At 33.2% G+C, this 25,682-nt stretch overlaps 3 protein-coding genes across 5 annotated transcripts in view; 2 read left to right on the plus strand and 1 right to left on the minus strand.

Moving 5' to 3' along the window:
* The window catches only part of LOC110637246 (ATP-dependent DNA helicase Q-like 2), a 37,603-nt gene extending 26,013 nt beyond the window's left edge, over positions 1-11,590 (plus strand). For 2 of the 3 annotated variants that reach the window (XM_021787259.2, XM_021787264.2), the window contains exons 17-20: positions 1,875-1,939; positions 9,317-9,395; positions 10,629-10,843; positions 11,191-11,590. In XM_021787259.2, coding sequence (XP_021642951.2) covers positions 1,875-1,939; positions 9,317-9,395; positions 10,629-10,843; positions 11,191-11,382 — 551 coding nt within the window. In that variant the 3' untranslated portion in view covers positions 11,383-11,590. Of the gene's footprint in view, positions 1-1,874; positions 1,940-9,316; positions 9,396-10,628; positions 10,844-11,190 lie in introns of those variants that run through there. The other variant, XM_058140330.1, reaches the window with a different exon arrangement.
* Positions 11,591-13,831: 2,241 nt separating this feature from the next.
* On the minus strand, positions 13,832-18,735 carry LOC110637253 (putative disease resistance protein At4g19050). The gene is made up of 2 exons (XM_021787286.2): positions 18,599-18,735; positions 13,832-17,858 (listed from the first exon to the last, which is right to left on the minus strand). Exon 2 carries the CDS (start codon positions 17,854-17,856, stop codon positions 14,200-14,202), a length of 3,657 nt encoding a protein of 1,218 aa, XP_021642978.2. The 5' UTR covers positions 17,857-17,858; positions 18,599-18,735; the 3' UTR covers positions 13,832-14,199.
* Positions 18,736-22,757: 4,022 nt separating this feature from the next.
* Positions 22,758-23,672, plus strand: LOC131175815 (uncharacterized). The gene is made up of 2 exons (XM_058140485.1): positions 22,758-22,856; positions 22,953-23,672. Exons 1-2 carry the CDS (start codon positions 22,758-22,760, stop codon positions 23,670-23,672), a joined length of 819 nt encoding a protein of 272 aa, XP_057996468.1.
* Positions 23,673-25,682: the final 2,010 nt, after the last annotated feature.

The following is a 25,682-nucleotide window of genomic DNA, read 5'->3' on the forward strand; positions in this document are numbered from 1 at the left end:
AGTCAATTAATATGGTTTGGATTTTCCTAGTACGGAAGTGTAATAAATTAGTGGTAGAAGGAGTAAGAGGAGAAAGGGAGAGACTTAAAGTAACGTGAAGGAAAGTTGTGTAAAAAGATTTACAATTTTTAGTATTTATGCAAACTTGGTTTCAAACAGAGTTTAATGGCGAAAAATTATTCATTAGCCAATCCTGACTAGTTTGGGATCAAAGCTTAGTTGTTCTTATCATTGTTGCTCTAAGATTCACACTAGCTCTAAGTTGAGAACTGTAAGCTGAAAAGTAATATAAATGACCATTTAATGTCTCTAAGAATCTTTTGCGGTCATATTGCAATCTCTATATGACCACTGCATGAACAGGTATGCCTATTTACATCAGTATGCTCTTAGGAGAAAGGTATTTTCATCATGCATGACTTTGTTTCTGGTACTGACGGGTGGACAGAACTTAACCCAATTTATCAGCAAATATTTGCAGCTTGTGAGCCTTTAGGGATCATCAAACAGCCAATTTGGAGTTACCCAAGTAATGTAGAATGACTAGGAAAAACTTTATTTTTAGAGACTAAGGCCAAGATTTAACAAACTCAAGAATTAGGGCTTAAAAATTAAGTTGGCAGATCTGTTTACCTTTAGAAAAGCGGGGGAAGAAAAGCAAACAAAATAAAATTTCACACCAGCCAACCTCTATGATCCACTTATGTCAAGAAAGCCTACTGCTAGGCTCAGTAGTACTCCTTGTTAAGATTTGGGAATTTTTTTTATCAATCAAATGAAAATTTCATTGCAAATAATTGAGTCTTTGTTCATTTAAAAAGAAATCCTATAGCCAATGGAATTCTAAATCTCTTAAGTGTAATTTAGGAATAAAATATTGGTAAGTTTTCTTTTGTCTATAATATAGAATTTTAGTTTTGGGGGCCTTCTTTAGTTGTGGTAAACATTTTCTATTTCCCTTTTCTAGTTTACTTTTCCATTTCTTAGTTTTCCACCTTTTCATTTTGCAAATGAAAAGTTAACATATTTCATGGACTGATTCATTTTCTATTTAACCTTTATAAAATCTCATATTATTTTCATTATTAAAAAAAAAAAGCATTATTCAATCAAAAATAATATTTTTAATTGTGATCATATAAATTATTTCTTACTACTAGTTTTCAATATTAAAAAGCATATTTAAACATCTAAATTATCATGATTATTATTATGAAATTATTTAATTCAACATTGCAAAAATAATTTAAAATTTATAAACTAAAAAAATGATGAATAATATTTTATTGGATTTGATCCTATCTTTTTATTTGAAAATTTAGTTGGTAAAATTTTTATTTTAATGATTACATATATATCATTTTAAAAAGAAATCAAAGGAAGTTTAAAACTAAAAAACAATAAAAGATTACTAAAGAAGGAATAACATCACTGCTGGATGAAAAAGTAATTACATTGCTGGGGTTAAAATTTGAGCCCAGCAAATAATGACATTGACGCTGAAATGGAAACATATGTTTTCCATTTTATTCCTGTTCTTTTGCATTTTAGTCAGATTTAACTAATAAAAATAGTTTTCCAATCACCGGTATAAATCTAGAAAATCTGAAATCTCATCTCCAATTCTCCATTTGGAAAACTCTCTTTCATTTTCTGGAAAACATGCCAAGCGTTGTCACAAAATTTTCCCCACATCAATGCATTTATGCGTGTTATATATTATTTATTTTAATAATCTTTATAGTATTTTCATCTTGTTATTTTCATGTTTACACTTTCCCTTTATAGTTCTCAAAATCTACATTTCTTTTAACTACTTTCCACTATAGTTACAAATAATCCATTTGAATTTCTATTTTGTATTAAACAATCAGGTGCTGAGCTTAGGAGAGAAGAGTTAGAACAGCTTGTGATACGGCTTATTCTAGAAAGTGTTTTGGTAAGAATCCTCATGTTTCAGACCTTAATCTCATAAATGCAAAATATTTGCGTAAGTTGATTGACCGTGAGACATCTTTGCATATGTGTTAACGTTCATTATTCATTAATGTTCAGTTATTGTTCCTTTTAGTATTAAAAATTATATTATTAAGAGCCCCATACAGTAGTTACTAGTAATGGTCTACAATATGCTGGTTTTCTGTTATGTTCTTGAGTTAAGGATCTCGTCACGGGTCCATGAATTGGATAATCCTCCTCTGGATTGGAAGACCACCCCTTATTTGTTATTTCTTCCTCTTCTTGAAGAAGCTATGGTGGAAAATGCTGCAGGTTCGTCAGAGGGAACCTAGCTAACCTCAGAGCTCAATTTTAACAAGAGAGCTTCTAATCTCAAAGGTTTAAGGATAAATATTCTGCTTGCTTCTTTATTGATTCATCTCGATCATATATAAAGAGGTTCCTCTGTAAACAGATTTACAACTAAAATAGAAGTTTTATGTTAAATAGGAATCATGAAATTAAAACAGAAATGGTAGTAATCTAAAAATTGATTTTGCCGAGAATCAATCTTCTCCTTGATTTGCTGAAGCTGTCAAGAATTAGTTTCCCTTTTTGATTTGCTGGGCCCTCCTCCTATATGCTGTCCCTACAAAAGAGTCGATAACATCACTCCTCTCTTGGACAATGAGCTTGTCCTCAAGCTCAAATTCTGGATAAGCTACCCGAAACTCAGGTACTGTTTCCCATGTGGCGTCAACTGGTTGCATGCCACTCCATTGAACTAGAATTTCTCAAAAACCACAATTGAGGCGCGAACGCAAGACCTGTAGTGGAGTAGGAACCACTTTTCCTTCAACCAGTGGTAGCAAGGAAGGCACTGTAGAAGGTGGCGTGCGTGCCCTTAAATTCTTTCAACAGTGAAACATGGAAGACATCATGGAGCTTGCTAGTAGGAGGTAATTCAAGCTGGTAGGGAACCTCACCAACCCGTTTCAGAATACGAAAGGGACCAATTTGGAATGTTTTCTACTTGCCAATGAACGTTGACAATGAGGTTGAAGACGCAACCATCCAAACTGATTAGGTTGGAATTGTAAATCACGATGCCCTTTGTCATACTGTAGTTTCATTCGTTGTTGGGCTTGCATCAAACGCAAGCATATGGCAGCAAGCATCTAGTCATGGTCAAGCAATGCCTGGTTGATCGCATCCACCTGAGACGAACCTTCCACGTACGAAAGCAAGCATGGTGGTTCACGACCTAAAAAGGTGAAGTTTTAAGTGAAGAATGAAATGAAGTATTATAACAATATTCTGTTGAAGGAAGCCAAGAGACCCATTGTTTGGGTTTGTCACCAGCCAAGCAATGAAGGTACATCTCAATAGTATGATTGACCACCTTAGTTTGGCCATTGGATTGAGGATGATATATTGAAGAAAAAGCCAATTTGGTACCACAAAGTTGAAAACTGTCACGCTTTGTAAAAATGGCATCGCAATCACTAACAATAGTTTCTAGAAGACCATGCAACGTGAAAATGTGCTCAAAGAAAACTTGAGCAATACTCTCAGCAGTGCAAGGATGAGCAAAAGGGATGAAGTGGGCAAACTTAGATAATCGATCCGCCACTACTAAGAGAGAATATTTGCCACCTGATTTGGAGAGTCCATCAATTAAATCCATCGAGATATCAGACCAAATTTGAATCGGAACATCTAGTGGTTGTAAGAGACCTGTAGGATTCAAATGTTCAACCTTATTTTTTTGACACACTGAACAAGTAGCGATGAATTCTTGGACCATTTTTTTCATTCTCTCCAAATAAAATCTTTGCGAATCAGATGTAGAGTTTTTTGGATCGCTTCATGTGCCCCATTATGAAAGCTAGAGATTATCGACCCAGTTAAGGGTGACGTGGGCAATAAGAAGACTTGGTGGTGTTGTAGAATTAAGCCATCTTGAACAGCCCATTGGCTCAGTTTTGTTCCTTGAAGGATGAGGTCTCGCAAGTTACGCAATAGTTCTCAATCTCAGCCCTAACCAAATCAAATAGATCAACCACAAGATGAGAAATTGGACAAAGCAAAGCTTGTTCTACATCACGCCTAGAGGGGGCAGTCGCAGCGCGATTCAAGCTACCAACTCGATATTCTGCCTTAAAATCAAATACAATTAATTTATTAAGCCAATGTTGTTGAGTAGAGCTAGTGAGACGATGTTCCAATAGGTACTTAAGGCTGAAATGATTTGTTCGGATTAGAAAGTGTCGCCCCCATAGGTATGGCCCCTAGTGTTGGACTGCCTTGGATAACCCAATCAACTTCCTCTCATATGCAGGTAATTCTAGGTGCCTCTCTCATAGTTATTAAAGAGGCACGCCTCAGGCTCAAGGCTCACCAGGCTCGAAACCTAGCGCCTTATGCGCTTAGGTGTGTGCCTTTGTTTCAGGCACAAGGTTCTGGAAAGGCATGCCTTCTTTATTTCCATCTTTAGCGAGCACTTTCATTGGCAAAAAGGACTACCACTTAAAATTCAAACTAACAAACCCAATTCAAGATATATGCCAAAGAAAAAAAAGAAAAGCATCACATTTATTTGACTTTTATGGATTTTTTAAATTTTTTACTTTTGCGCCTCACCTCGCTCAGGCGCGCGCTTGCACATTGCGCCTTGCACCTAGGCTCCAAGACTCCTTGGCGCCTTAGTGCGCCTTGAGCCTTTAATAACTATGGCCTCTCTGCCAATTTACAACTGAAGAATGCGAAGGGATGGCCGTCTTGTTGTAATGCTGCTCCAATCCCTCCACTCGATGCGTCACATTCAAAGACAAAATCAATGTCAAAATTAAGCAACTCTAGTACAGGATCCTTGGACAGAACGTGTTTCATTTCCTGAAAGGAATTTGTTGCCTCCTCATTCCACAAAAAAGAGTTTTTCTTGAGTAGGTTGGTTAATGGGGCTGCCATAATGCCATAATTCTTGATGAATTGGCGGTGATAACTCGCCAAGCCGAGAAACTCGTGAAGAGCCTTAGTGGATTGGGGTTCGAGCCATTCGGTTATTGCTCTAATTTTATTATCATCCATAGATACCCCTACACCGGTAATTATATGCCCCAAATATGCGACTTGGGTTTCCCCAAATGAGCACTTGGAGAGCTTAGGAAAAAGATAGTAAGCTCTAAACAATTCAAACACTTGTCGAAGGTGGTGCATATGTTCCTCCCATGAGTTGCTATAAATTAAAATATCATAAAAAAAAAAAAAAACCAAGGACGAACTTATGTAGATGAGGTTTGAAAATTGCATTCATAAGTGCCTGGAAGGTAGATGGAGCGTTAGTGAGACTGAATGGCATCACAAAAATCTCGAAATGGCCATGGCGATTCCGGAAAGCTATTTTCTCCACATCTACATCATCCATTCAAATTCGATGATAATAGGAACGGAGATCCAATTTGGTGAAGTATCAAGCCCCATATAGTTTATCTAACAATTCTTCCACCACTAGAATTGGGAATTTATCTTTCACTGTTTTGGCATTTAATTCCCTATAATCCACACGAAACCGCCGTGATCCATCTTGTTTTTGGACTAGAAGAACAGGAGAGTAAAACGGTGTACTAGGGCGAATAATCCCTTGTTTCAACAGATCTTTGCATTGTTGTTCTATTTCATCCTTTTGTAAGTGGGGATATTGCATGGACAAACTACCACTGGACTAGTTCCAGGAAGCAAACAAATGCGATGGTCACATGAACGTATGAGAGGTAGGTCGACGGGCTATTGAAATAGGTCTGAAAATTCCTCAAGAAAGTTGCTTAACCCAACCTATTGTGTGCTTTTCTCCTGGATGGCATGTAATTTGGTTCGGTCACAAAATGTTGTCTATGTAGAGTTACTTGTCGTCCCTCCATTGCAAAGCTCATCTTTAAAGATGTAAAGTCCCATAGAATAGGAGCCAAGGATTCCAACCATTTCACGCCCAACATCACATCAAAGCCAGCTAATGGAATTAAAAAAAGATCAATAATAAAAATTTCGAAATCAACATTTAAAGTGATTTTGTTGGGCTGCTGTCTCACTTACGAAATTTTGAGTACTGCTGGAGTCTACTAGTACCAGCAAGGTTTATTTTCCTACTATGGCTTGTAATTGCATTGTTTGGGCATTGCGAAGTCCAGTGATTTTGTTGAGGGATATTTCGGGCTCCCTTATGATTTCCTGATGCTCTTCTTTCTCTGGATCTTCCCAATCCTCCACTTCTAGCCAAAATAACCGCTTACATTGATGCCCAATCGTATATGGCTCATCGCAATTATAACAGAGGCCCTTAGGTCGCCTCTTTGCCATTTCTCCTCTAGACAATCTTTGAATCATTGGCACTGGAGCATTGGAGTTGTTACTCCCAGATGACGCCATTGTGGTGCAAAATTAATTGATGGTCTAGCAATCGAGGTGGCAGAGGAATTTTGCCGTGATTCTGTCCAAGTCAATGGAGCTCATCTCGTCATTGCACCCTGTAATAGTAAGTGTTTTTTCTCCAGCCAAGTTCATTGCGATCACCAAGTTAGACGGATGCTACAGTTCAGCTTCAATTTTTATCATTTCAGTTAACCCATCCATAAAATCTCAACTTGTTGTGTAGGACTTACTGAATTCACCCTTGCAAGTTATGCCTAGAATTTGTGTTGATACTCTTCTATTGTATTGCTTTGTTTCAAGTTTACGAATTCCCCAAATGGATTGTTTCGCAATGGTGGCCCAAATCGTAGATGGCAATAATTCTTGAAAGTTTCCCATGATAGTCCTTGTTCCTCTTGCATTAGTTTGAAAACCCACAATTGAGCCTCCCCTACCATATGGAACGCTGCTAACCCCGTTTTGTCTACCTCAGTTGTTCTTTGATTATGAAAAAATTGGTCGCAACGATTCAGCCATCCCAACGGGTTGTCAATGCCATCGTAAGATGGAAAATCGAGCTTGGTATGGCGTGGAACTATCACTGAACCAGGCCTTGTTTCTGTCTGTCCCTCCATGTGTGGAGGAAAATTTTGTTGGTGGCTACTTTCTGCTCCATCTTCATTCCCTCATGAAGATCTCCCTTCAGTACATCATCCTAAGGACATCTGCTTCGCGATTCCTTCCAACAATGCTCACATTTCTTTTTGTTCCTGAGATTATTGTTGGTAACGCTCCTCGGATAGCTGAATATAGGAGTCCATTTTTTGTTGTAAATTGGATTGATTGCCCATGACATTAATTTGTTATGTTCTTGAGTTAAGGATCTCGTCACAGGTGTGAATCGGATAATCCTCCTTTGGATAGGAAGACCTCCCCTTGTTGTTATTTCTTCCTTTTCGTGAAGAACCTATGGTGGAAAATGCTACAGATTCGTCAGAGGGAACCTAGCTAACCTCAGAGCTCAATTTTAATGAGAGAGCTTCCAATCTCAGAGGTTAAAGGATAAATATTCTGCTTGCTTCTTTATTAATTCATCTCAATCATATATAAAGAGGTTCCTCTGTAAACAGAGTTACAACTAAAATAGAAGTTTTATGCTAAATAGGAATCATGAAATTAAAACAGAAATAGTAGTAATCTAAAAATTGATTTTGCCAAGAATCAATCTTCTCCTTGATTTGCTAAAGCTGTCAAGAATTAGTTTCCCTTTTTGATTTGCTGGGCCCTCCTCCTATATGTTGTCCCTACAAAAGAGTCGATAACATTTTCCCTCATTAAAAATATGGATAAATTTTGACAATTGTCCCTGAACTTATCTAATTGTAACATTACAGTCCCTTAACTTAAAAATATAACATAAAACGCCATCAACTTTCAAATTTTGTACAGTAAAATCCATCTAATCTCAAAGTACTAGTTTTTCAGTTATACGCTAACCTGGACAGTTTCAGTATGGTGTTTAGTCAATATTTCTTTTTTTTTCTCTAAAGTCATGTGTAAATTGAATCATTTTTCTCTCTATAGACAGAATAATTTTTTATGTGTAAAGAGAATAATTTTACACTTTGCATAAGAGATAAGAGAGAAATGTTGACTAAGCGTCATGCGGGAGCTATTTATATCAGTTTTTAATTGAAAAATCAGTAATTGAAAGTAAGAGGGATTTTACTGTGCAAAATTTGAAAGTTTAGGGGGTTTTATGTTACATTTTAAAATTAAAGGACTATAGTTTTACAACTATGTAAGTTCAATGACAGTTGTTGAAATTTATCCTTAAAAATATGGTGTGGTACATTCACCTGGAATTTTATTACCACAGTTGTTTAATCTCTGAAAAGGAAAATTTTATGTGATTGCAAGATTCCCAATAAGTTGAAAGGAAAATTTTATCATACAACCATACAACCGGCCATGTTATATGGTAGTGATTGTTGGGCACTAAGGGAGTCGTATGTGTCTAATATAAGAGTTGTGGAGATGAGAATGTTAAAGTGGATGAGTGGTCATACTAGACTAGATAAAGTCTATAATAAGAGTATTAGAGAAAAGGTAGGAGTGGTGCCAATTGAGGATAAGTTGAGAGAAGGGAGATTGCGGTGGTTTGGTCATGTGAAGCGTAAACATACGGAGGCTCCAGTTAGACAAGTAGAGCACATTAGGTTAGAGGATAGAAAGAAAAGAAAGGGTAGGCTTAAACTGACTTGGAGGAGAGTAGTACAACATGACCTAGAAGCATTACACATTTCCGACGATTTAACCTAAAATCGTTTAGAGTGGAGAAAGAGAATCCATATAGCCGACTCTAAATTTTTGGGATAAAGGCTTAGTTGAATTGAGTTTTTTGAGTTAGTTGTTTAATCTCTGAAGTCCTTGGGTTTTAGTTGAAAAGTACTCATCCTTAGCTGTATATGCAGTTTTTCGATTTTGTGAGATTGCATGATTCATGTAAATTATCCAATGAAACAATTACTGTTATGCATAGATTGATGAAGCAAGGGTCCCATTCTTATAAAATTCAGCCATTCAGGCAAAACTAATCAGCATGGTCACTGTTTTTTCATTAACATTTATGCAATAATGGCTTAAACCCATGATTCCCTCTTCGCTCATTGGAACAAATAAGTAAAAGAGTAGAAGAGAGGCAAAAGTAATTATGTGTATGCACATGCACATATATACAGTTTTGAGGTTGTGGTCATGAACAAATTCAACTACCAAATTGCTTTCATAAAGGAATAAGATGAAAAATTGTGCTGTTATTTTATCCTGTTCACAAATGCATAAGACGTATATGATTAGCATATATTCACCTGCTAAAACTGTTCTCGTGGAATCATGTCTTTTTCTTTTGGAAAAATTTATATTGACAGGAAACATGTTGCCAGTTTGTAATGTAGTCTTTTTGTTGTAGAAAGAAGAATTTCAGCATACAGCATATGCCACAAATGCTTATGTGAAAATAGGACCATTGGCAAAGCAGGTACTGCAAGGTAAGTGTACCATCTTTGAAAAATGTTAGTATATATATCTTGGCTACCATCTTTCTGATATTAGATTGAATATTATCATTTCCACCCTATGGCTTTACATGCTGATGCTGCTGGTTTGCCAAAAAAAAAAAATATTTAGCACTAGACTAAATCCTGGAAAAATAATCTTTTCAAGTTTCTGCGGAAACATTGAACTCAACTTGAGAGAAAATAAAGATTTTTATTAGCAAGTATTATTTAATTGTAAATTTGTAATCAGAGATCTTATCTGTTTGACAGTTCTCTGAAAAAAGATTCTTGACCATAGCTTCTTGCTCTGTGTTGTTTTCCCTAATTCCAAGTCTCAGATTTTCCTCTATTTCCTTTATTTCTCTGACATTGTATTTTCTGCTACTGACGTTTTGGAAGTAGAATCAAAGGTTCAGGTGTGGGTTAGGTTAAGGGATTGAGGCTTTGAGTTCAAGATGGATTGTCTGGGAAGTTAGAATTGAGTTTAGCTTGTATTTGTTTGGATGCCTAGAACTGAAGAGAAACAGAGTGAAACTAGAAGAAACAAGAAGGAATAGAGAGAGAGTCCATAGAATTCACTCCATTATTGGTCCCTTCCCTCTGTTAATGGCAAGGTTTATTCTGTTACAATGTTCCTTGCCATGTCAGCTTGCCATTTACAGATGGAAGGGAAAATATAAACAAGTAAACATCATGGTACCATTTTGATAAGAAAAAAAAATATATATTCCTTAAGTTTCAATGCGTGAAATCAATAGTACTTTTTTGAAGTTTTCCCTTTTCTTTTTTATTATCTCACTTCTCAAGCTACAATATTAGCTTGGTTTTTAACCCATGACCTTGCATCATCTCATTGTGCTTTGGCAAGCAGAATATCATTTGGCTCTGAAGCTGAGCACGCCCAAATTTTTTTTTCCTTGATTTGAGATGATTCATTCCATCATTTCTACATTGTTTCGTCTTATAAGAGTTGTCTAGTTAGTGTTTTCGCTGATATGTTTCTTATTAGGGGTTGAGTGCATAAAACTGGACAACAATTTTGTTAATTTACCAAATTTCCCATCCATACTGATTTTTTCAGTATTCATTTTCCATTCCATAAGCATCCCAATGTACTAACCAGACAACTGATTTTGAAATCATACTATAATACCATGCATGTCGTCTCATTTACCACTAATGCTGTTGACATTATATTGTTATTTTTTCTCTCTTTGCACATAGGGAAGATGACTGTCAAGCTTGAGATTTCTAGTAAACAGAACAAGACTGGTAACATGAAAAGAGTAAAACACAGCGTTACATTGTCTGGACTGGAATTTAAACTTGACAGGTTGCGGAAAGAACTCTCTTCAGGTCATGGGACAACCCCTCATTCTATCTTGTCTGCTCAACAGATGAGCATGATCAGTGCACGGAAACCAAATTCAATGGAAGAGGCAAGTTCCTATTACTGATTTGAGCACCTATACTTGTCACAAGCTGGAGCTTAAATAATATTCTTGTTATTTTAGTCATAATACATGAATTCAAGCTGTATCCTTGAAGCCAAATGTGGCATTCTAGTTGTACCGAATTTGAACGGTGCTTCACATTCCCAGCATAGACATGCAAGTGAACAGACGGATGATCCTATCTGTTAAATGGCATTGATTTCAACAAGTGCCAAAGAACTCTTTGTTTCAAGCAGATCTTGTGCTTGTCATGGCTTTCATGAACTAAGCAACTCAAGTGGTAGCCCATCAACCTGTTAACTAATTTCATTGTTTCTACTCTTTATTTGCAGCTGGAAAAGATAATTGGGAAGCTGAAGACAGAAAGGTACGGGAGTAAAATTCTCGAAGAAATCAAGAAGTTCGTAGAATCTGATGAGCCTGATAATGACAAATTGAATGATGAAGGCAGCAAGAACAGACCTACCAAGAGACGGAAGACTAAGAATAATGTTGTTCTTATTGAAAGCAGCGATGACGAATAAGTGAAGATTTGTCTGACAATGCAAGTAACCATATCCTTACTGTTACCACCACCCCTACAGAAAGTAGATCTTAGCCATGCAGAACTCTTATGCTCACAAGTAATTTTCAGTTTCTTGTTTGATTATAGAATTTGTGGCTTTCTTGTTTTCCCTGTTCTGTGCAGGGGGAAAGGAGAGTTGCGGACTTCTTAATACATTTTCTTTTGTATTCCGCTAGCAGCAATCTTATTTCCTTGCTTTTTTGGGAATCACGTGAAACTATGTTTTGATATTGCCAGTACGTCCTATGCAGTTATGAGTATTTTATAAAAATTATTAAATTTTAATTTTTTTTATTAGAATTTATAGAATTTTAATTTAATTTAATAAAAGTTGAGAGTTAAAAATTTCTTAATTAATTTATTGGTTTATTAATTATTTTATAAATAAAATTATTTTATTTTATTAATTTCATAAAAAAAATAAAATGTATAAAATGTTTTCAGTTATTCCTTGCAGTTAAATTTCTTCTTTTTTTTTTCACGAATAATAATTAATTAGATAATTTTATTTATAAGATAATTTATAAGCTAGTAGATTAAGTTGAAAATATTTAATTTTTTATAAGTAATTTTTATGAAATTAAATTGAAGTAATGGGTCTTATAAAAAGAATAAAATAAAAATTTAATAATTTTTAGAAAAATACCGATAGCATGTGATTATTGTAAAGTACTAAAAATTATGTTTATACTGTTACTATAAAGCAAAGACTAAACGGAAGCACTAATCACAGTTTTCAAATGTCAATAAGAGCACGGGAAGGGCACTAGGTTGGGGTAGTCATGGCCACCGTGCCTGTTTTGCGTTGAAACTAGCGGTTTCGATTGGCGTTTCAGGAGAATCTTTTCTGTTTAGTCCTATTTTAGTTTGATTTTGATTAAATTCAATAATCAAAATTTAAAAAAAAATTGAAAGGAAAAACAAATCCTTGAAGTTAGGGTACACTTATAAATTTACTTTCTACTGTTTAAAAACTTAGTAATTTAATTATTAATGTTGAATTCTATTAAAATTAATTGATTATTCTATTCAAAATTAGTCCAAAGCAACATATTAAAAATTAAAAATTTATATTTCAAAATTGCTCTCATAATTTTTTATTTCTTTTAACTTTCTTCCTCGCAGAGAATTATTAGATATTGGTGTAGCATGCCACAAGCATAATTTGATACATCCGACTAATAATAGTAGACCACATCCGCAAATAAGGCAATAAAAATAACTAAAGCCACATTTTGCTAATAGTGTTGACAATAAGTGTATATTGATTTTGTTTTTTTTTTTTTAATAAAATTATAAATCTATTTTATTGTTATTGGCGTGGTGCACCAACTAAACTTTGTGTGTGGAAAAGATCATTCAATAATTTCCCCTTCTCTCTCCACCTCACTATCTCAATTTTTTTTATCCCTTGGTCCTCTCCATCTTCCTCAAAATCCAATGACAAAATCCACAAAGTAGAAAAAAAAAATTCATAAAATCAAAAAATGACAATAATAACATCACCAATTAACCAAAACACACATTTCCTATTCAATCAATCAATCAAAAACCCAGTAATTTATTATATATCAATTCAACCAATAACCCATGCTAACAAAACTCACCAATATATATATATATATATATATATATATATATATATATATATATATATATATATATATATATATATATAACCCCAATCATTAAAATTTTTCTTCAAAATTTTTAATGCTTTTTTTATCTTCTTTCTTTAAATTAAAAAAAATAAATATAATAATTATTAGAGCAAAATAAATGTTAATTTATGTGATGCATAAAAAAATAATAAAGTACCTAAAATGTAGTCCAAATGCCCACATAAGGTCATAAAGAAAGCAACATGCTTTTAATTTTTTTTTTATTATTTATAATAAAATGTGCATAATGTATCATAATGGACCAAAGTAAAGTATAACCTTCTTTTCAACTTGAATGAAATCACCCAACTCCTTCAATTGTGGTTTTTCAGTTTTATGTTTAAAATTAATCTAAACCCAATTAATATTATTAAAACTCGAGCATATTCTGAACCTAATTAAAATTTCTTATCAACTAACCGAATCGATTCCAAATCTAATTATTATTACCTTAAAATTACACAAATTCCTTTAATTTTATATTTTTTAATTAATAATCTACATAAAAAATTATTTTATCAATAATTTATATTTTAAAAAATTTAATAATTTCATAAAATATTTAAATTTTATTTTATTTAAAATAAAATATATTAAATTTATAAATATTATTATAAAAAATATATATTTTATATTTAATTATGTATTTATATAAATGGATCCTAAAAACGAATACCTAACACGTAAAATCCGAACCCACAACAGGTATTATTTTTCAAAACCCAAACTTGTCCCAAACTCGATTACATACTACCCAAATCTGTCTTATTATGATTCGATTGGATCAAATACCCGTAAAAATCTAACCAATTGACATTCCTAAATATAACTAAAGGCTTGAGAACTGAATATCCACATTACACTATTTAATAATGCATTGATACAGGAATAACTAGAAACATTCTCTCTCTCTCTCTCTCTCTCTCTCTGTGTAAGTCATCAGCAAGGACAATGAGTACCGTGACAAATCAAGATAGAGTTCCAACCTCAAGCATGCCAGGAACCATTTAACTTCTGCTGGTAACTTCCATCACACTATGGGAAGCTTCTTGGTTCAGATGTTCCCACAACTACAGAAGTAGCAGAGATGGCCGTTATATGATAGCTTCTGCAATTTAACGAGATGCGGTCCCTATTTTGAGACTTTCTTTCGAGTCCTCCAGCTTTGGGCATTCTCTAGGATCAAAAATATCTAGAGAAGGCAAAACAGCCCCTATGCTTGTCAGCTCAGGCAGTTCTAACAATCTCACAGTGTGCAATTTCTGAACAACACACTTACTCGACTCATTAAACTTGAATAGAGTCTTCACATTATCACAAAATTTAATCTGGAGTATTTTGAGGTTCTCCAGCAGTGGTGGCAAAGCGAAAACATTTTCTAGCATTGGACAACACTCTATATTCAAGTGCTGAAGATTATTCAAGTTCACCTTCTCACTGCATAGACTTTGCAAATGAGGGAGGCTTGACACCCACAAAATCTCCATATTCTCCCCCAGCAGAACATCTGTTCCACTGAAAAGAATGCTCCTCAATTTAGAACATCTCTCTAGCCAACAACCCCTCATCTTCTTCAAGTTGCCAACTCCAAAATCTGACAAACAAGTCATAAATGTATTTTCAACGAAAGAAATGTATTCTACATCCTTGAGAACGTCCTCAAGACCAGTGGGAAACTCATCAAATCCATGAATTTCCATTGTCCGTACCTCCTCTTTAGGACCAGAAAAATGCCTAAGCTGGAAGTAGATGTTGTCAATTAGTTCATCTTTGGGAGGATAAATATTAGGATCATCACCTTGCTTCATAGGACAAACTGTGAAAAACATCTGCTTCAAACAAACCTCCCCTAACTTGGAATTTTCCTTCAAAAATCGGAAAAATTTGGTACCATTCACCAGTATGGAAGGCTTCTTCTTACCATCCAAACTAATTTCAACTGGCTCAGAAATACTGCATTGATCCCAGCTTAGTTCCTCCGGTATGCGCTTTATATTTTCCCAACCAACTTCTTCAATGATCTTCAAGTCTGGAATATCAAGGTGATTTAAACAAGTCAACTCTGAAATCCCATCAGGAAGTTCCTTGATTTTGGTTCCAGATAGATCAAGAACCTGCAGATGGCTGAGTGATTTCAGGGATGGCAACTTTTCTATTTCTGAACAATCTTTAAGCAAAAGTTTGCAGAGGCCACTAAGTTTTTCCAAAGATGGAAGAGACTTAACAGTTGTTCTAGAGAGATCCAGAACCTCAAGTTTCGTAAAAACTTCCAGACGTGGTTCTGCTTCTAAGGTCGAGCAACCTTTCAGTGAAAGTTGATTGAGATTGATTAAATTGGAAAGACTGGACATGGTTAAAACCCCCTCGACCTTGATTTCAGATAGATCAAGAATTTCCAGGCTTGTTAAACGTTCAAGGAATTCAGCTTTGATTTCAGTCAAAGAGCTGGAACCAGAAAGATCAAGCACCTCAAGTTTTGATAAGGATTCCAATGGTGGAAGCTTTTGGAGGTTGGTACAGTTTCTCAATACAAGATGACAGAGGTTGCTTGGATTCTGAAGAGATGGTAGACATTTAATTTTAGTTTCAGAAAGGTTGAGCGTCTGAAGCCTAGACATCAGCTTGAAGGGTTCACCTTCTATTGCTATCAAAGATCTGCAACCTGAAAGATCAAGAACCTCAAGCCTTATAAGTCCTTCAATGTTTTGCAGTTTCTCAATGCATGAACAATTCCTTAGTAAAAGCTCACGAAGGTTGTGGAGGTTGGAAACTGAAGGCAGAGCTGTAACTTTCGTATTTGAGAGGTTGAGATAGCTCAGGAGTTTCAGATGCTCAAAGGAGTTGTCTTTGATTCTGACCAAACTAGAGGCATCAGAAAGATCAAGCCGCTTAAGGTCTTTGAGTGTTTCTGTGCAAGGCAGTTCTTCCAGGCCAGAACAACCTGTCAAGTTGAGATCACAGATGTCCAAATTGTCAAAAGACAATTGGATTATAGAAGTTCCAGATAGATTGAGAGTTTTAAGGTTGTCCTTTTCTTCAAACGATTCTTCATTGATTTCCTTCAACATAACAGAACCGGAAAGATCAAGAATTTGGAGACCAGATAATGGTTTCAGACTGGGCAGTCTAGTTAAATGATCACAACAGTTTAATAATAGCCGCTTGAGGTTTTTAAGAGATGGGAATTTTTCACGATCTTGAAATATGGGTAGGCGTTCAACTTTAGTATTGGAAAGGTCAAGGGTCTGAAGTTTCTGAAGGGGGGCAAAGTTTTTGTCCTGGAACCTTTTGAAAGAGGTAGCGCCACAGAGATCAAGCACTTCAAGATTTGTAAATGCTTGCAGTTTTGGCAAATCTTGCAAGCGAGAACACTGTCTTAGAATGAGCCAACGAAGTTCCTTCAAGTTCAAAATAGAGGGTAATGATTTGATGCTGAGTGCAGATAGGTTAAGACTTCGAAGGTGAGACATTTGCTCAAATAGGTTGTCTGGGATTGTTTTTAAAGCACTAGCATTGGATATCTCAAGAGCACTCAAAGTTTTGAGTTCTTTGATGTAGCTGATGTCCTCCAGTAGATCACAGCCCCTGAGAACAAGAATACGTAGATTGTCCATTTTAGATAAAGATGAGGGAAGCAGCTTAAATCTGGGACCAAAAAACACAAGGACTTTTAGTTCAAGCAGGTGCTGAAAGAACATTTCAGGGACTTCCCTGGAGAGACGACTTCCGTCAATCATTAAAGTGTAAATCTTTTCTCCTTTTTTACCACTATGCAGTGTTTTTATCATTCCATCAGTATGTGTGATTCTCCCAAGACCTTCCCACTCATCATCCTCAAGCACACTAGCAAGTCCAACTCTAGCTGTCCCAACAAATCCAAGATTACGTTGATCAACCAAATTCAGCATTGATCCTTCCATGACAACAATATTATCCTCTTGAATTTTTAAAATGCCACGATTTATAAACTCCATCAAAATTTGGTGTCCATCCTCATAAGCCGCCTCCACATGATTAAAAGGACCTAAAAAGCCTTCAATTAGCCAGTGAGTGATCAACTCATTGTAATGCACAGCACCATATTTGGAGAAGAATTGCCTGCTATGCCAAAAGCAATCTACACTGTGTGGCAATGTGTCATATACTTCAGCAACTTTTTTGTCAACTCTACTTTGCAATAAAGTCAAGGACTCGCCTTCGGATAAAGATTCAACCTTAATTACCTTGGGTTCAACAGTAATTACTGCGGCAGTGTCATCAATAATTTGGCCATCATAGCTTTGCCTTCCAGAAATTACGACTTTCAATGTTTTTCGGTCAATCTCAGGAATTACAGGATGCAGTTTTGACATAATCCAGTCTTCTTTCATCTTTTTTCCCTCATCATCCAAAATCAGCAGAAGACATTTGTTATTTCGATGATTTTCTGATCTCTGTACTTCAAGCTTTGTTAAAATACTTTGCTTCAAGCTGTCGAGCGTCTGCTCATCCTTCTCATTATTGTCATCATCTTCCCATTCCTCAGTAGCAGAAAATACAGCTAACTGACAAGCTATGTTCTCATAAAATGACCTGTCATCATATTTTATATTTAGGGATACCCAAAGACTTGCATAGCATATGCCATCTCTGATTGCTATTTTTTGTATCTCTCTTGCCATCCATGTTTTACCCACTCCAGTGTCCCCCTCAAGGATAATTTTTCTCGAATTCTCTTTCTTCAACTCTTCCAATATTTCTTCCTTCTGCTCTCCCAATTTTGTTGTGGCCATTGCTAATAAGAAAATCCCATGTAAGAATTCTGATAGATGAAAGCAAATTGCATAACTAAAAGAAAAGCAATAAGTGAATCCATTTTGCCCATTCTAATATATCACAACAAAAGTCAGTCTTCTAGTATTTGTGGGTTCTCTTTTTTTTTTTCTTTTTTCTTTTCCCTCTCTTTCTCAGCTGCTCAGCAGAAACTTATCATACAAGTACTAAGACTTGAAAACTTTTTAGTTGCAAAATATAACCTGCTTAAATAAGTTTAATAGCCTCTCTAAACTATTTAATGGCGGGAAAATAGTTCATCAAGTTAGCAAAAATATTCATTTTTATAGGTAGCATTGATGCTTAACCAGTTGTGTAAAACCTACACTGCCCTTGAACAACTTGTTTTGGTAGAATCAATGACATGTTTATCAAATTACTGACCAAGATTATTCATTTTAACTATATATTTCATGATTCTGTAAATATTTGCTTCATTGTAGAACGATTAACGCTATGCAGTAGTTATTAAATCAAGGAATTATCGAGTATACATTGAAGATTTTATACGGAAAAAAGAACCAAACAAGCATTTAAATAATGTATGTATCTTCACTTTAAGCTTTAAACAAGTAGAGATTATAACCCAAATTCAAGAACAGCTTTTCTCATAATATGAACAAATTCTTGGATTAAATTTCACAGATCTACCTTCAATTACAACAAAATAATGAGAATCAATTAGGGTTTTATCAATCAAACCTGGAATAGGAACACCCTTTCGTTGGATTTGAAAGCTGAAAAGATTCTACTGTCCCAAATCGTCTGAATCTGAGTTTTGTACCCAACTCCCAACACTCGCATTTAGTTGCCATATGGTCCATAAGCTTCGTATGAAGTCTACTTCTAGGTAAATTGCACAATGCTCCCTCAAATTTATTTTTAACTCATATTTAGTACAAATAATTTTTTTTTACCTAAAATATTAAAAAAATTAAGGATGGATTATTATTTAATTATATTTTAATGAAATTAATTATTTGATATATATTTTAAAAAATATATTATTTAGTCTTTGTATCTTACTTTCATTATATTATTTAATTCCTTCATTAATTTTTCTGTTAATCAATACTGGTTAAATTACTATTTAATATCTCAATTTTATAAAATTAATTATTTTAATAATAATTTACATTCAAATTTATATATATATTTTATATATATAATAATATAATATAATATAATGTATAAAAATAGTATAAATTGATATATATATATATAATTATTTATATACTATTAAAATGATAATGCCTCCTTATTCATTTTATGTACAAAGAGATATAGTAGTTGTATCCATGGCATTACATAATTACATTCGAAGAAAAACGTTGGCTGATCCAACATTTGAGCGATTAGATAAAAATCTAAATTTTATATCACCAGATATATTTTGTGATGCAGATGATATTCAAGTGAAAGAAAATAGTCAAGAAAGTGGAGCACTTCAAATGAATGCATTACATGATAAAGTCGCTTATAGTTTAATGTTAGCAAACAATGATTATTAATTTTTTTAAATAAATATTATTTACTATTGTTTCAAATATATTTTACTTTAAAATATTTAATTTATATTTATATATTTCAATAATAATTAAATTTGTTGAAATAATAAATTAATAATATATATTTATTTTAATAATAAAATAATTAACAATATATAAGAAATTAATAATTATATAATTATTTTAATAATAAAATAAATTACAAGATACATGCACTTATTGATCATTTTACATATGAACAGCAGCAGCTAACATAATTTTACCAAACACTTAATATCAATCGATTCTTATCGGTTATCATTTATCACCAAGAATACTATCATTTATCGATTATTAGTGCAAACAACAGCTAAACCAAACACCCCTATCGATTATCACTATCATTTCATCGATAATGACTATCACCGCACTATGATTAAACCAAACAGGCCTGAAGTGTTTGGTTTAGGCTGATGCAATCGATAGGCGATAAATATCAAACAAATGAACTAAAGTGTTTGGTAAAACTCCAAAAAATTAACTGATAACTGAAAAGCAGCTGATAAGACACCTATCAGCTACAAATTCTATCAGCTCTAAAATAGGAGCTATTTAGAATTGCTCTATATATATATTTTTTTAATTTTTTGACTAAAATATCCTTACTCTAACATTTACGCAATATTCTTCACTGTATTATCTTCTTGCTCCTATTTGAATCAAAATACCGATTTCTTTCCAATCTGTCATCTTCCTTATTTTATTTTCTTGTTCCTATTTCGATCGAAGCTGTGATTTTTTTTCAATTTCTGTGCCATCATTGTGTCTCCTTCTTGAGCTTATCAATTGAAATTCTAATTTCTTCTCAAGGTAAAATTAATTTGTGACATTAAAATGCATCAGAATATTCCTTATTGAGTCAAGAAGGTATGATTTTCTTATTTTTAATTCTATTTATACTACTGTTATGTCTCCTTTTTTAGTTTTGAATTTAATTTGATTCTAATGAAATGTGATCACACTGCTTGTGAACTCATACATTATGATTTCAGTTTAGCTTATATATATATATTAACTGCAATTTCGTTTCTCTGATGCTATTCACCTCGCAAAGAAAAAAATCAATTTCTTTTTCCCCTGTTCATATATAAGCTAAACTGAAATCATAATGTATGAGTTCACAAGCAGTGTGATCACATTTCATTAGAATCAAATTAAATTCAAAACTAAAAAAGGAGACATAATAGTAGTATAAATAAATATATATATATATATATATTAACTGCAATTTCGTTTCTCTGATGCTATTCACCTCGCAAAGAAAAAAATCAATTTCTTTTTCCCCTGTTCACCTCACAATAAAAAAAATTAATTTATTTTTCCCCTATTCACCTCACAAAGAAAAAAGTCAACAATAGCTGCTCTCTCTCTCTCTCTCTCTCTCTCTCTCTCTCTCTCTCTATATATATATATATATATATATATATATATATATATATATATATATATATATATGTTCTTGAAAATGTTCCATTTATGATGATAAACATCGGCGATGATAGACATCAGCTAATTCCATAAAATTCCATTTATGAGTGAATGTTGTTCCATTTATGATGATAGACATCAATTAAGCTGATCTATATATATATACATACATATATATATATGTTTTTTTTTTCTTTTTTCCTGATGCTATTCACCTCATAATGAAAAAAATCAATGGTGTTCATGAATCTAAGAGCTTGACTTAGAAATTATATTATGTGCCTAGTACAGTAGTAATCTTGTTCCATTTACGATGATAGACATCTTTAGAGGTCTGAATGCTTTGCATTAGAATAGTTATCACATCATGAATTATTTCAATTACTCCTTTGCTTCCATTGTATCATATGGAATCAAGCCTGTTTCAAATGGAGTTTTGGTTGTTGGCATTTAGAATAGGTCTAACACATTTGAGATCAAGTAGAAAAATTAAAACACATGAGACATCAAATTGTACCTTGAGTTCCTTTTGTGGGCCTTCATAGGGCATGGTTAGATGCCTTGAAAGTGTGTGGATCTTTATTGTGATTTTCTAGAACCTTGAAGGTATGCTGAAACTATTACTTAAATCAAATGAAAATTTTTTTCAGTGTGATTTTGCTATAGATGTTAATTAAAAAGGTTAATTGTAATGAATAGAAAACTATGCTAATAGAAAGAAGAATTAGTAATTACTTTCATTTGGTGCATGATTGCCTGAAAACATGGGGAGCAATAACTATTTGTGTTATTATTAAGCACCTTTGGTCAAATATTATTGAATTAAGCATCAAATATAGTGCTTCAAACACAATGTTTATTTCTAGCAGAACTTTCTTAGGGAAAAAGATGTGTTATATTTATGTAGCATGAGAGTTGATGACAAGTTATTATTCATTGCCCTTTGAATCGATCCAAAAGGTTCAATCTAATTCTAGTATGTTTAGTGATCGAGGTATGAGATAATAATTTAGTTGAGGACATTATTAATTTTGCCATATATGGGAATCACACCTTGGAAATAACTAGGGACCTGGAAGTAATATGGCTCAAATTTATTGATCAGTCCTTCGAATTTTCATTGCTACTGATTTGGTTTTGGTTGAACATTGTTCTTAATCCAAGATAGAACAAACTCTAAAATTAAACAATTAATATGAAAAAAGAATTGTTAATTATGTTAGATATGTAAAGTCTAGAATATGGTGATCTCATGTTTCTTAGTATTTTTTCAATAGGTCAATTTGCAATAGAAGTTGGTTGTACAGTTCTTTTATTAACTAAACAAGTCAATTTTCAATTCTCATGATCAATTTTAATGCTGGAATTAGCTATAGTACTAGGAATTATTTGATGTTTATCATTGGAATTTGGAGATTATGGAAAGAGTTATTATTAGTTATCTCATGATAAATTCATGTAATACTGAAGGTCTAGATTATTATTTTTAGTTTTATTTGCCTTTCAAAAGCTTGAATTCTTACAAAATAGGAAACTTACTTTCATGCTTTTTTGCTTGAATTAATCTCAAATGGGAGTTTATGTTTAATACTTTTGCATACTTTTTATTTGCTTGAATGTTATTTTTATTTGGAGTTAATAACATTCATCTTTTAAGTTGATATGGCTACAAAAAATAAAGGTGCTAGAAGGGTTGCATGGAGTAGTGAACAATTTAACTTGTTTGTTAAAAGTTGTGTTTGAGGCACTAATTTGGGCAAGAGAAATGGTGGTGGATGGGGTGACAAAGGATATACATGGTTACAGAATGAATTGAGGCAAGTTGGTGTAGAGTATACTAAAGACAATTAAGGCACAAGTGGGATTGGATGAAAGATCAATGGAAGATGTGGAAAGCATTAAAAGGGAGTGAAACAGGATTAGGATGGGATCCCATAAAAGGCACAGTTATTGCTCCTGATGAATGGTGGAACAAAAAAATTAAGGTAAGTTAAATAAAGAACTAGCTTTTAAGGCTTCATTAAACAAATAAGCATTTAATTATTTATTAACACTAGTGTTTTGATTTTTATATGTATTAGGAAAATTCAAATTTTACAAGATTTCGAGAGAAAGGAATTAGACAAGAGCTTTATGAAAACTATCGAGAATTATTTCTAGGAACTGTGGCTACTGGAGAATTTGCATATGCACCATCATCTGGAGTTTTACCTAATGAAACTCAGGAGAGGCAACAATTTAATACCGCAGATCATGTTGAGGAGAATATTAATGCAGAATCTAATTTTGATGATGATTTAGATGAAATGATGAACGCTGGTTTTGGATCTGAAGGTTCATTCAGTCAAGCAGTAAGTGAAAATGTGGGTTTAGAGAATACAAAAAATGATAATAGTCAACATAATGTGCAAAAACAAAAGAGGAAAGAGTTGTCTAATGACCCTGCAATAAAGAAAAAAAAGGATAATAAGGGCGAAAAGGTTTCAGGCGCTACACAGATGACTGATACAGTTAAAGAGCTAAAAGAAACTATAAAAGAGACCATGGAGCCTAAGACTGCAACTATGTGTAGTCTTTTGGGAGATTGCCCAGGTTGTTCTATTGAAGAAGTTATGAAAGATGTATTAACTTTGCCATTTATAGAGAAAGGAAGCAATATTCATTTTTTTTGCACACTGTTACTTGATCAAAAGTCAAAAAGAGAGATGTACAATACTCTCAAAGATGTAGAAACAAAGTGGAAATGGCTTCAATTTCATTTCTCATTATGGACTAATGGTGTGTGGAAGCCTTCTACTTAGTAGATGCTATTACTTGTATTTGCAATTTTTCTTATTTTTCATTACTTGTTTGAACTCTTAATTATCAAGTTTGGCATTGCAATAAAGTTTTAGTGTATTCATGAACTTGTAAAGTTAAAATATTTAGTACTTACTATTAATTTATATATGAGGTTTATTTGTTTTTAATTTTTTCTTGATAGAAATGGATGTTGTTCAGTGAATGATTTGGGATGACGATGACGATGAAGTTTGGCAGACAACCACATATGCAATTGATATTATATGTAGCTATTACTTGTCTTATATTCATAAAGAACCTTGTATGGATTCATTCCATACAGGACTTGTATGGTTACAAGAAATAATGAGAGGTAATGAGAGAAGATGTGTTAATTTATTCAGAATGGATAAAGACACATTAATAAAACTTTGTTTAGACTTAGAGCTTCATTACAAATTAAAATGTTCTAAAAAAATGACTATTTTAGAAAAAGTTGGCATGTTTTTATATGTTCTCGCTTTGGGAGCTTCAAATAGGCAAGTTTAAGAAAGGTTTCAGCATTCTGGAGAAACTGTCAGTAGGAGTTTTCATGAAGTATTAAAAGTAATGATGTGCTTGTCAATTGATATGATAAAACCGATAGACCCCACGTTCAGTAATATTCCTCCTGAGACACTGAATGATGACAGATATATGCCTCATTTCAAGGTATATTTTTCAAATTTTTTTCTTACCATTATATGTAGTACTATATTACAAATATCATTAAAAATCATTAAGTATTTTAATTTTAAAATCTAAACATTTGAAAAATAGGATTGCATTGGAGCAATTGATGGAACTCATATGTCTGCTTATGTTCAAGAAGAAAATTTGATTCAATTTATTGGTAGAAAAGGGGTACCTACCCAGAATATTATGGCTGCTTATAGCTTTGATATGCAATTTACATTTGTAATGGCAGGATGGGAAGGTACAGCTCATGATGGACGCCTTTTCCAGTATGCTATCAATAAACAAAATTTAAACTTCCCCAAACCACCACCAGGTAAATGTGTATTTTATTTTCATTTTTCTCATTTCTTTTTTCAATTGGTCATAAAAAGGCAAGTACACAGATGTACACAAATATATACACACAAACCTTATACTATTATACATTAGTGATTTGTTTTTTTAATAAAATATATTTTATGTGTAGGAAAATATTATGTAGTGGATGCTGGATATCAACAAATGGAAGGATATCTTGCACCTTATAAAGGTACTAGATATCATTTACCTAATTTTCAACGTGGTGGAAGACCAAGGGGACTCAAAGAAATTTTTATTCGTTGGCATTCATCTCTAAGATGTTGCATTGAACGAACTTTTGGAGTTTGGAAGGCAAGATGGAAGATATTGCAAACAATGTCTCCTTATTCATTTTATGTACAAAGAGACATAGTAGTTGTGTCAATGACATTTTACATAATTACATTCGAAGAAAAGCGTTGGCTGATCCACCATTTGAGCAATTAGATAAAAGTCCAAAATTTATACCACCAGATATATTTCGTGACGCAGATGACATTCAAGTAGAAGAAAGTAGTCAAGAAAGTGGAGCACTTCAAATAAATGCATTACGTGATCAAATTGCTTATAATTTAATATTAGCAAACAATGATTATTAATTTTTTTAAATCAATTTTATTTACTATAGTTTCAAATATATTTTACTTTAAAATATTTAATTTTTATTTATATATTTCAATAATAATTAAATTTGTTGAAATAATAAATTAATAATATATATTTATTTTAATAATAAAATAATTAACAATATATAAGAAATTAATAATTATATAATTATTTTAATAATAAAATAAATTACATAATACATACCCTTATTGGTCATTTTACATATGAATAGCAGCAGCTAACATAATTTTACCAAATACTTAACATCAGTAAATTACTATAAGTTATCAGCTATCAACTAATAGTAACAGCTATCAGCTACTAGTTATCAGCTGCAGCCCACAGTT

The sequence above is a fragment of the Hevea brasiliensis genome, chromosome 18, assembly GCF_030052815.1.
Source record: "Hevea brasiliensis isolate MT/VB/25A 57/8 chromosome 18, ASM3005281v1, whole genome shotgun sequence".
In the NCBI taxonomy this organism is placed as follows: domain Eukaryota; kingdom Viridiplantae; phylum Streptophyta; class Magnoliopsida; order Malpighiales; family Euphorbiaceae; genus Hevea; species Hevea brasiliensis.

Coding starts and splice junctions, on each gene's coding strand:
- LOC131175815 (XM_058140485.1), top strand. CDS start 22,758: ATGTGGAAAGCATTAAAAGGGAGTGAAACAGGATTAGGATGGGATCCC. Junction 22,857..22,952: donor GGTGGAACAAAAAAATTAAG/GTAAGTTAAATA, acceptor TATATGTATTAG/GAAAATTCAAATTTTACAAG.
- LOC110637253 (XM_021787286.2), bottom strand. CDS start 17,856: ATGGCCACAACAAAATTGGGAGAGCAGAAGGAAGAAATATTGGAAGAG.